Source organism: Monodelphis domestica, chromosome 2 (genome assembly GCF_027887165.1).
Source record: "Monodelphis domestica isolate mMonDom1 chromosome 2, mMonDom1.pri, whole genome shotgun sequence".
NCBI lineage: Eukaryota > Metazoa > Chordata > Mammalia > Didelphimorphia > Didelphidae > Monodelphis > Monodelphis domestica.
Window position 1 is genome coordinate 111,460,378 of NC_077228.1, and position 12,232 is coordinate 111,472,609.

Here is a 12,232-nt window from a genome sequence, read left to right on the forward strand (position 1 = left end):
ACTTTTTTCTTTTTCTTAATTGTATTTCCGGTGCTTCACCCAGTGCTTGGCACATAGTAGGTGCTGAATAAATACTGAATTGAATTAACTAAAACTGGAAGGGACTCCAGTGGCCATCTGTACCAGTGGTTTCAAACTCAAATAGAAAGAGGCCACTAATTCATACATGAGGATCCAAGGAGGGTACCTACTGAGTTAGTTTTAATTTTTTATGTTATATACATTTTATTATATTTTTACTTATTTTGTCAAATATTTCCCAATTACATTTTAACCTCACTCAGGCACACTCAGGGGTACAATGGACCACAATGAGTGACACCTCTGATTTCTAGGCTAATTACTTTGTTTTACTAATGAGGAAATTATGGTTTAGAGATGGTAAATGATATGAACAAGTTTCTCCAAGTAGTAAGTAACAGAGATGCAATTTGAACCCAAGTCTTCTTACTCCCAATCTGGTGCCCTTTTCATTACACAGTACTACTAGGCCATCTTTCAATAGATGTGGCAGCCCAGGCTTTGGGATAAGGAGGCCTCCTACATGGATCTCAGGACCCCAGGAACTCTCCAGCTCAGGTAGAAATACAAACTGAAGTATCTACCTAGGATTCTGTGCAGAGTAGAATGGTTTTCTATAAAGCAGACTAGGAATTCCCCAGGACAGTTAGAAGAATTCCCAGGGAAATCAGGGTAGCTCCAAGAAATGAGCCACAATTAAGAATTCTCTAGAGGACACCGGGAAAATATCCAAATGTCTTTCAGGGTAGTCTGAGACATGAAAGAGGAACATCACAGAAGGATTCCATAACATAGATGAGATGAGGACCTACTAATGGCTAAATCTACCAGAAGACAGTTCTGTTTTCAGATGGAAAGTGTGATGCCCAGATATGAAGCCATTCTGGCTTCTATATCTATTTCTCACTCCAAAAAGGGCAAGGAGAGGATAGAGGCCCTTGCTTCCTCTTCCTTAATCTTGGATGCTGAGGGAAGAAAGGAGTCATCTGGTTTCAGAGAACTGAACTTTAAACTTCACAGATATAAAAGGTGTTGATGGAAAGCACAAACTGGGGCTTATCTCCACCCCATCCACCCTTGGTGTCAGGAAAACTGAGTTCAAATCCTGCCTCCTTTATGACCCTAGGCAAGTCACTTAGCCTTTGTCTGCTTCAGTTTCCTCAACTGAAAAATGAGAATCAAATAGCATTTCCCTCACAGGGTTATTGTGAGAATCAAATGACATTAACATATATAAGGGAGTTTTTAAACCTTGCAGAGCAGTCTAAATATTAACAATGATCATTGACTCCTGGAACAGTTATTACTTGGCAGCTATAGAAGAAAGGTGAGCCTAGTTTGGGAAAGGAAATTCTCCTCAACTCAAACCAAAATTGTTGTAAGGATGAAGCATTCTTCCTATTCAAGGGTCCACCTTTACCGTTCATAATAACTTACTAAGGTTGCTCTTGTCTCCTTGCTGGTAAAGCTGCTTGACAAAGCTGAGGTGCGGGGTGGGGGAGGAGGGAAGGGAGACTTCAAAAAAAAAGCGAAAGTTTGGCCTTCTCAGCCTTTCCTACAAGTTGAGACAGTTTCTCAGGCAAAGAAAAGGAAGCATGAGTAGGAACATGACAGCGTCTCAGGGCGTCTCTCAAGCGTCTCGGGACTTAGTGCAGGGGTGTGGGGGAGTTGAGTTTGGCCACGCACCCATCCACTCGCTCTCCAGGTTACCCAGCCTTTTCTATTGGGATAGTGGGTGAGGGGAACAAGGGAAGTCATTAATTTTAGTCAAAACGAAAATTTGCCAAGGAGGAAGAAACTTCTCGGCTAGGGTGGTAAGGGGGCGGCGAAGAGTGCGGGGAAGCGGAGACATCAGGTGACAATGCTATCTTCCTACTTATTCCGTCCCACTCCCACTTCCCAGCGCCATCCCAACCACCCCCTTCTCAGAGCCATCTTGCCAGATTGCTGCTCCTTTCACTTTTCAAGACAATGTGTTGGCTGAGGAGGGTTAGAAGAAGTTTCTACTAGGTGTTAGAGAGGTGTGTGTGTGTGTGTGTGTGTGTGAGAGAGAGAGAGAGAGAGAGAGAGAGAGAGAGAGAGAGAGAGAGAGAGAGAGATAGGAGGGCTAGGATGTGAGAGTAGAGATGTGCTTTCTGCTGACGTTTCTAGACCGTTCTGTTTTCTGCTTCCTTACCTGCCCAGGTTTTCTAGGGGCCCTGCCTAGTAAGAAAAAAGGGCGGCAGGCTGGACAGCACCCCTAAACTTACAGCTGCTACTGCGCAACCAGCCCCCCCACCCCTACTCACCCTACCACTCCTTCTGGCTGCCAGTCAATCAGTCAGTCAGTCCGTCAGTCAGTTAGTTCATTCCTTCCTCCCACCCCTTCAACTCCCCGCCCCCGTCCCTCCCCGCTGGCTGCGGTCCCTTTAAAGGCGCGCCCGGCGGGGGCCGCCCCTTCTCCCGGGGCTGGCTCGGGAGTCGCGTTGCAGTCTTAGGGAGCTGCGGCAAGCCGGGTATGGCCATGGCGTCCCCGGCCATCGGGCAGCGCCCTTATTCTCTCCTTCTGGACCCGGAGCCCCCGCGTTACCTGCAGAGCCTAAATGGCCCTGAGCCTCCCCCGCGGCCCGGGAGAACCCCGCGCCGCTTCAGCTCCGCGCCCCTCTCCACCGCGCCCGGGGCGCACGAAGGGCGCAGAGCTCGGGGGGCGCCAGTAGGAGAGCTGGAGTCGCAACCTGAGCCGCAGCCCCGGCCCCTCAGGCTCCCTCGCTCTCTCCGCCCCGGGCTTCAGCAGAGGCTCCGGCGGCGCCCCGGGGCGCCGCGGCCCCGGGACGTGAGAAGCATCTTCGAGCAGCCGCGGGACCCGCGCGTCCCAGCTGAGCGTGGCGAGGGGCACTGCTTCAACGAGCTGGCGCTGCTGCTTGACTCGGGCTGGTGTGATCTGTGTGGCCGCGAGGTGCGACAGCGGGCGTTGCGCTGTGCCAGTGAGTGTGATCGGGAAGGGATGGGGGTGGGGGCAGTGCGAGGGCAGAGGGGTACGGGTGGGGAGTAAGAGCCCTGAAGAAACGTCCCTAATCCAGGAAGAAGGGACTCTCCCCTTCTCTGACCTCAAGAAACCTCTGGAGGGCATAGATGGAGGTAGCATGACTTTTATAATACAACTCCCGTCACCCATCTGGAAGCTGGTGATGTCTCCCTGGGGAATGATTTTGGAGCTCTTGACAATCATGTCCCACTCTCTTCCCACCGAAATGCACGGGGCTGCTGGCCAAAGACACTGGATTGACTCGGGGGCACTCATCCCTCTATTTTTGGTCCTCACCTAGTGACCCTTTAGACTGAGGGAGCTATATGACCGTTGTTGCTGCTGCTGCTGTTTGGGCCATTTTATATAAGGGTTAATGACATGTCTTACAAAAACAGACAAAGTCCTGCCCCCTCCCCTCCCCGAGTTGAGGGCTTAGGTAATAGCCATTGCTGTGGTGGTAGAGGAAAACCCCCTGTTGTTGGAAATTGGTGGAGCTATAAGGAGAAACCTAGATCATATCCACCCTCTGACCTCTGAAATCTTTGAACTTCTGTCTGTTTTTATCGCCTTCCTCTTCCTCCTCCTCCTCCTAGATTCCTGCAGTAGTTATTATCATCCTCTAAAATTATCCAGCTCGGTGTGGTTTCCCTCGCTCTGTAGCTCCCAAGCCCCTATTGGCTCTTATCCACTCTTCTCCCTCCTTCCCTCAGTACACATACATAATAAATCACTAGTCACCTAGAATATGGATTTTCTGAGTAACTCTGCAGTGATCTTGAGTGTCTGTATTGCTTCCCACATTTTCCTCACGCTGGTAGAGGGCACATATCTCTTTAAAGGGTGTGTTTCCTTTTTAAAGGATGTTTCAGTCCTTGGTAAAGGATTTAAAAGATTTTTTAAAAAATCTCTCAACCTAAATAATGTTATGGCTTTTGATAGCATCACAAGTGGGCTCTGATTTGAATCTTTCTCCAGAAGTGTTTTTCCTGGTAATGTCCTTGATTCCTTTCCACCTGGCTGTGTAGCATTGGACAGAAGCTTTCTTCCAAGCACTTGGTCAGAATGCTACTGTGAAAACCCTGCTGTCCATATCTATCTTAGTAGACAACAGCAGACTGTGATTTGTGCATCCTGACTGCAGCCTTTCCTGGATTCAGACCCCAAGTCTGGCTCAGGCAGGAGGCACTTAGTGGATAGAGAACATGGCTACAGCTGCTGTGAGAGCTCATCCAATAGCTAAGGAGGAAAAATCAAAGCATAACCTCTCTCTGTCCAGAATGCTTTAGAAAGGCTTCAGGCATTCCAGAGAAACCAGGTGGGATATTCCCATGACTCTCTTCAGCAGGCTTCCTTTGCTTCTACTGATGATAGTCTGAATGCCTGTGGCAGGCTGCCCTTTACTGCTCTATGATGAAGGGCAGATACTCTAGCTCTGATAGGCTTAGAGAATCACAGGATCTTATTAGCTGGAAGACACCTGAAAGAGTATCCATCCGCTCCTATCTCTGCTCTCAGGGGAAGGGATTGAGAAAGTCTTTGTTTCTCCACTGAAAATTGCCTTTATCAGGGTCATGGTTTAGAGAAAGATTTGGAGAGATGATTTTTTTTAATCCCTCACCTTCTGTCTTAGTATCAGTTCTAAGACAGAGAAGGCGTAAAGGCTAGGAAATTGGGAATAAGTGACTTGTCTAAGAACATACAGCTAAGTGTCAGAGGCTAGATTTGAACCCATGTCCTCCCCATTCTAGGCTTGGTGCTTTATCCACTCTGCTACCTAGCTGCTTCAAGTAGTGGACTTTGGCAGTAATTCCAAGAGCAGTCCAGCTAAATTTTTAGAGATTCGTCACTAAAGGAACACTACTGGGAGATGATTTTTTTTCTGTCTATAGACACCCACAAAGGGCACCTATTAAAAGGAAGTGGGAGTGGTCACCTGTATTGGTAGAGGAAGAATCCACACTGAATCAACAAGTCTTTAGTGAGGATTTTCTATGTACTAGACATTGTATGTATTAAATGCTGGAGCTACACAGAAAAAAAAAAGCAATGAAAATAGGACCTGCCTTATGGTCTTTTATTCTTTTAATTAATTTATGTTTTTAAAACCCTTACCTTCTGCCTTAGAATCAATACTGTATATTGGTTATAAATCAGAAGAGTGGTTAGGGCTAAAGGGACTTGCCCAGGGTCACACAGCTATAAAGTGTCTGAGGCCAGACTAGGACCTCCTGTCTCTAGTTCTGGCTCTCGGTCCACTAAGCCACCCAGCTTCCACCTTTAGATTCTTTTAAGAAAGATTGTGTGTGTGTGTGTGTGTGTGTGTGTGTGTGTGTGTGTGTGTGTGTGTGTGTGTGTGTGTGTTTTGAAAACCAGACTTTCACACAATCCTGGAACCTCAGAGACTCATCTTCCCCATCTTCCCTCCTGCTATTGTGATGATAATGACTGAAGTTTATATAGGACTTTATAGTTAACAAAGAGCTTTTCTCAGGCTATCCCTTCAAGGTTGTAGGACAAGTATTTTCCTTATTTTATAGATTAGGAAATTGAAGGTATAATAATAATCTTTGTTGTTCAGTCATATTTTGTCATGTCTGACTCTTCATGACCCCATTTGGGGTTTTCTTGGCAAAGATACTCTCCTTCAGTTCATTTTATAAATGAGGAATTGAGGCAAACAACATTAAGTGACTTGTCCAGGGTTACACAGTTAGTATGTATCTGAGGCCAGATTTGAATTCAGGTCTTCCTGACTTCAGTCCTGGCACTCTGTCCACTGTGCCACCTAGCTGCCTAATAATAATAACTAACCTTTATATTACCCCTACTAGTTATCATGAACTATTTTATGTACTTGACAATTATTATTTCATTTGATATGGTGCCTTGGTTTCCTCAGCTGTAAAATGGGGATATTATTGAGTTAGTTATGGGGTCAAATGAGAATCTATATAAAACTCTTTACAAATCCTAAAGTATTATATAAAATTATAGTTATAGCACAGTGATGGCAAACCTGTGGCACAGGTTCTAAGGATGGTACACAGAGTACTTTCTGTGGGCATGCAACTGCCCACCTCCCACCCCTGCCAGAGTTTACTACTAGAAAGGCAGAGGGACTTGGCTGGAGCTGTCACCTTCTCCCCTCCATTGTGCCTGATGACGTTTGTTCACATCCTCTACCTCTCTGCCCACCAGCCCAGTGGGAGTGCACAGGGGGTAAGGTGGGCAGCTCAGAGGTGGCAGAGCTGGAGGGGAGCAGAGAGCTCAGGCCACTCCCCTCCTCCTCTCTACTAGATGAGGACATTCTTCACTTCACTCACCCAGTAGCCCACTGGAAGTGCTTCCTCCCTCCCCTGTGTGGGGTTGGGAGGGATGGGCACAGCACTAGGTCTGGGGGTGGAGAATCAGGGCCTGGCATTCCATCTCTAAAAGGTTTGCTATCACTGTTATAGTATATAGTATAAACATACCCTATGAGATAGATGCTATTATCTCCATTTTACAGATAAAGAAACTGAGGCAAATAGAGGTTAAATGACTTTCCCAGGGACAAGTGACACAACTAAGTGTCTAAGGCTAAATTTGAATTCAAGTCTTCTTGACTCCAACCCTCTCTACTATACCACCCACCTGTGGAGTGCTGTGCACATTTCATGGAATTAAAGAATCAGAATAGCCTCTGAGATGAAACTTTTCCCAAGAAAGATTAATTCCATTTGCAGCATAATAGTTGGTGTATATATATAAACTTTAAAGATTAAAGTCTTTGTACTTTTTCTTACTTCTTACTTTTTAGTTACTTAAAACTTAAAATTATTTTTACTTACATTGGCTCATTAACCCTTACTACATTGGGGGAAGGATAGATACTACATCTATTATTATCTCCATTTTGCAGATGAGAAAATTGATTCTTCCAGAGGTTAAATGACTTTTCCATGGTTGTGCAGCTAGTAAGTTTTAGAGGTGAAATTCAAACTCAGGTCTCTCTTTTCTTTAAGTGTAGCATTCTTTCCACCTCTCATCCCAGTATCAGAACCAAGTATGTGGCTCAGGTCTCCTGACTCCAAACCAATGGTCTTTTTATTACTCCAAAGCCCTCTTTCCTAGCACCAGCTTATCTCCATTTCCCAGTCTTTATCTGGAGCTCTTCTCTTTAATTCTAAAGTTATGAATAAAAAAGTGGAGTTGCTAATTCCTATCAGCCTCTGAAACTGATTTTTTTTCATGTAGAAGGGGGAGGCCTGGGGAATTGGGGGAAAATTCCTTTCTGAGATTCCAAGAGGGAATAGTAAACAAAGAAAGTTGGAGCCTGCTCTCTGGCAGGATTCCCAGGTCTCTAGGCCAAGGAATGTCCCTTCTGGGTCGCTGACACCCCCTTCATGAGGGGCAGAGATAGTGGAATAGGGAGTATATATTCTGAACTTGACTATGCAAGTTGGCCCTTATAAATGTTTAATGCTGCTCTTAGCATTATCTGTCTGCATCAGAGCCATAGTGGTCCGTACTCCTCTTGTCATTATGATGAAGAATAATACTAGATGACATTTATATGGCAATGCATTATGGTTTGCAAAGTACTTTCTGTTGTGGGGTAGATAGTGTACTGATTCGGGGCAGGGAGAACAGCAGCAAATGCCATTAAATCCTTGTAGGCATTGAGGGGATGCTTTGGATTCCCCTTCATTGATGTCCTGCTCCACATTCGTGGGTTCTGGTTTTTGATGGAACTGCATGGTCAGCAAAGTGACACGGTGGATAGAGAGTGGGGCCTGGAATCAGAAAGCTTAACATTTGTCACCATTCTAATGTTTTCAGTCATGTCCCCCTCTCCCCGATCCCATTTGGGGTTTTCTTAGCAAACATAATGGAGGCGTTTGTCATTTCCTTCTCCAACTCATTTTATAGATGAGGAAACTGAGTCAAACAGGGTTAAATGACTTATCAGGTTACACAGTTAGGAAGTGTCTAAGGTCAGCTTTGAACCCAGGATCTCCCATCTCTAGACCAGGCTCTCTCAATCTACCAAGTCACTTTGCTGTTCCCATTTGGGGTTTTCTTAGCAAGCATAGTGGAGTGGTTTGTTGTTTCCTTCTCCAACTCATTTTACAGATGAGGAAACTGAGGCAAACAGGCCTAAGTGACTTTCCCAGGGTCACACAGCTAGTAAGTGTCTAAGGCCAGATTTGAATTTAGGAGGATGAATCTTCTTGATTCCAAACCCAGTGCTCTATTCACTGTGATACCTAGGTGGATCTGAAGTTTCAATCTAGCCTTAGACACTTAGGAGCTGTGTTACTCTAAGCAAGTTATTTAATCTCCACCTGCCTCAGTTTCCTCTTTTGTAACATGAAGAATAATGATAGCATCTACCTTCCATTTTTGTTGTGAAGTTCAAAAAAGATATTTGCAATGTGCTTTGTAGACTTTAAAGTATTTTTTATCAATACAAGCTCTTTAGGCTAGAGATTCTTAACAAGGCATTTAAGGCTTTGTTTATATATAGATAATAAATGGATAACTATTTCAATATAATTGGTTTCCCTTGTAATCCTATGTATTTTATTTTATGCAGTTAAAGACACTGGAGCAGGTAGCTGATATAGTGGACCTAGAGTCAGAGAGACTCATCTTCCTGAATTCAAATCTGGCCTGTGACTGGCCAAAAAGTCACTTAACTCTTGTTTGCCTCAGTTTCTTTGTCTGTAAAGTAAGCTGGAGATAGAAAAGGCAAACCACTCCAGTATCTTTGCCAAGAACAACACAAGTAAGGTCATAAAGAGTCAGATACAACTGAAAATGACTCCAATAACAATAACAACAATTAAAGACATTATTCTGAGGGCCAGGTAGATGGCTCAGTGGATTGGGAGCTAGGTTTAGAGACAGGATTCAAATCTGACCTCAGACACTTCCTAACTGTATGACCCTGGGTGAGTCACTTAACCCCAGTTGCCTAGCCCTTACTGCTCTTCCACCTTAGAACCTATACTTAATGTCAATTCTAAGTCAGAAGGCAAGGTGGTTAAAAAAAAGGACAATATTCTGAGTAAGGGTCCATAGTCTTTCTGAGATTGCTGAAGGGGCCCATGACACACAAAAAAAGATAAAGAGCTTTCCTGTCTTAGACTATTAGACCTATTAGATGAGAAGCTCATCATTCTGGCTGACCCCCCCTTTCCACTGGGCAGAACTGCTTCCAGCCTCCAAGACCAACCTGTTTAATCTCCTCCCTTATCCTTAGCTCCCACCCTGAATCTTGTTTTCACTTGCCTCAATCACCTGTTTGTCAGCTTGCCATGGGGAACTGTCTTCACCTCAGAGCACTGAGTTACTTACAGTCTGCCTTTGTGGACTCCCTTTTGGTAACCAGCAGGTTCCTTTGCTTGATCCCTTCTTCTTTATTGTTCTTCTTGTGAGCTGGACTCCTGTGGTGGTGGTGGTGGTGGTGGTGGTGGTGGTAGTAGTAGTAGTAGTAGTAGTAGTAGTAGTAGTAGTAGTAGTTGTAGTAGTAGTTGTAGTAGTTGTAGTAGTAGTAGTAGTTATAGTAGTAGTAGTTATAGTAGTAGTAGTTGTAGTAGTAGTAGTAGTTATAGTAGTAGTAGTAGTTATAGTAGTAGTAGTTATAGTAGTAGTAGTAGTTATAGTAGTAGTAGTTATAGTAGTAGTAGTTGTAGTAGTAGTAATAGTTGTAGTTACAGTTGTAGTAGTAGTTGTTGTTGTTGTTGTAGCTGTAGTAGTAGTAGTTGTGGTTGTTGTAGTAGTTGTAGTAGTAGTAGGGCAGCTAGATGGCACAATGAAAAGAATGCTAGGTCTGAGTTCAAATCTTGTCTCAGACGCTTACTAGTTATATGACCCCAGGCAAATCACTTAACTCTGCCTTGGTTTCTTCTTCAGTAAAAGGAGCTAGAAAAAGAAACAGCAAATGGTGAACAAAATACCAGTAACTTTGTCAAGAAAATTGGGCACAACTGAAACAATGAAACAACAGTAGTAGTAATAGTAGTAGTAGTTACAGTAATAATTAGTATTTATATGGCACTTTGAAGTTCGCAAAGGATTTCACCTGTGTTCTCTCCTTTGATCCTCATAACAACTTTGTGAGATTGGTGCTGTTATTATCTCCAATGTACAGACGAGGAACTGAGACTTGGGAATTGAAGTAAATTGTCCAACATCACACTAAGGCAAGATTTGAATTCAGCTCTTCCTGATCCCTGGTCCAAAGCTCCATCCACCAGTCCATCTGACCACTAAAGGGATATATTACCCACTAGCTCCACAAAGCCCAGATTCTTAGATTGCTAAACTGAAAGGTACCTCTGAGGCCATCTAGTCCACCTCCCTCATTTTGCCACTGAGGGGCGAGCCCCAAGGTGGTGAAGCATCCAAGGTCACACAGGTGGGATATACCAGAGGTAGGATTTGAATCCAACAGTACCCTTTCCATTGTAGCCCAAGTTTGATGATGAGACTCCCCCAGTGTGGAGAATGGGCTGTGCTTCAGTTTAGAAACTAATGACATCTCTCCTCTGTGGGATTCATGTTTACCTCCTGCACTTAAGCACTTAAAGGTGTTCAAATGAATCTGGTTCTATGTACGCATGCACACGTGTGTGTGTGTCTGTGTGTGTGAGACAGACAGAGTATTCCTGGATTTTGGTTTCTGGTGGTGGGAGGTAGCTAAAATTCTGCTGTTCCCTGGTGCTGATCCATTTGTGCAGAAGGAGCCAGCGCCCTGCCCCTTGTCCCTCTGGTCTCCTGGGGAGAACCCTAGTCGGTGTGGGGCTAACTCCCAGGGATGGAGCCTTCTTGTAAAGTCTGAGAGGGACATGTGGGAGGCCTTGTCTGAAGTCCTGATTCTGCCTTTTTACCCCCCCCAAGCCCCCCCAACCTCCCCAACCCCCCCAACCCCCATGAAAGCAAAAGGATTAGGCATTGGCTTGATTTCCCATTCACTGGAGCATGAAATTTCCCAATTACAGACTGAGGGGGCTGGAATTCCAGGTACAGTCAAAAATGATTAATGCTACTTGTCTGCTGGTCTAATTAGACTTGGTAATGAATGTATCTGTTCGGTTGCTACTTCTGAAGAGAATTTGAAAATGAGTTGCCAGCTTATTCCCTTCCTTTCAGGGCTCTGTCTGGGGTCCCCTGCCTATTCTCCTGAAGTTCAGTGCTGAATCCACTTATAGCCCAGATGGACAGGACCAGGGAAAAGACAATGTTCCAGGCCCAGAGATGGGAGATCCCTGGTCCAAATCTGGCCTCAGACACTTCCTAGCTGTGTGACCCTGGGCAAGTCACTTCACCCCCAATGCCTAGCCCTTACCATTTTTCTGCCTTGGAACCAATATATAGTAATGATTCTAAAATGGAGGGCAAGGATAAAAAAAGGGGGGAGGGGATAATAATACTTGTACTGTTCACCAACTAAGCAGCAAAGTGAATAAAGTCCTGGGTCTGGAGTCAGGAAGACCTGAGTTCAAACCTGATCTCAGACACTTCCCAGCTGTGTGACCTTGGGTAAGTCACTTAATCCCCATTGCCTAGCCACTCTTCTGCCTTGGAACCAATCCACATTATTGATTCTAAGATGGAAGAGGAAGGTAAAAAGAAAAAAAGAAGACCTCTTCTCATCCAGGTCATAGTTATCCAGCCAGGAAGGGTGTGTTCACCATTGGCACATATGCCAGTTGATCCCCAGTTCACAGTGTTGCTATGTGCTGTACTGGGGCACAGTAGCTGTCAGTTTCTGTCTAACTCAGGTGAGTCCTTGGAATGCTAATGAGAATGAACTAAATTCCTTGGATTTCTGCAGTGCCTGTCCTCTGAAAAGCTTTCCGGACACTTTCATGCCCATTAGCACATTCAGTCTTAAAACACCATGAAATTAGAACATCACGATGCTTCTGTCAGTTTTACATATGGGGCCAACTGGGTCATAAGCTTACAGGATCACAGGTTTAGGGATAGAAGAGACCTTGAAGATGGCATCTAGTTCAATATCGTCATTTTAGAGACTAGAAAACAAAGGCTTGGAGAACTTAATTGAACTGCTCGGGGTCACAGAGGCAGGAAGTTACAGATTTGGGATCTGAACACATCTTTTTTATTTGTTTTAAACTCTTATCATCTTAGAATCAATCTTAGAATTAATACTGTGTATTGGCTCCAAGGCAGAAGAATGGTAAGGGCTAG

The 12,232-nt window shown here is 44.7% G+C and overlaps 1 protein-coding gene across 1 annotated transcript in view; it reads left to right on the plus strand.

Annotated features, from left to right (window-relative positions):
* The first annotated feature begins 2,443 nt into the window (after nt 1–2,443).
* RASSF5 (Ras association domain family member 5) overlaps nt 2,444–12,232 on the plus strand; it is a 110,254-nt gene continuing 100,465 nt past the window's right edge. Inside the window, exon 1 of the mRNA XM_001365859.3 lies at nt 2,444–2,984. Coding sequence (XP_001365896.2) covers nt 2,519–2,984 — 466 coding nt within the window. The 5' untranslated portion in view covers nt 2,444–2,518. The remainder of the gene's footprint in view (nt 2,985–12,232) is intronic.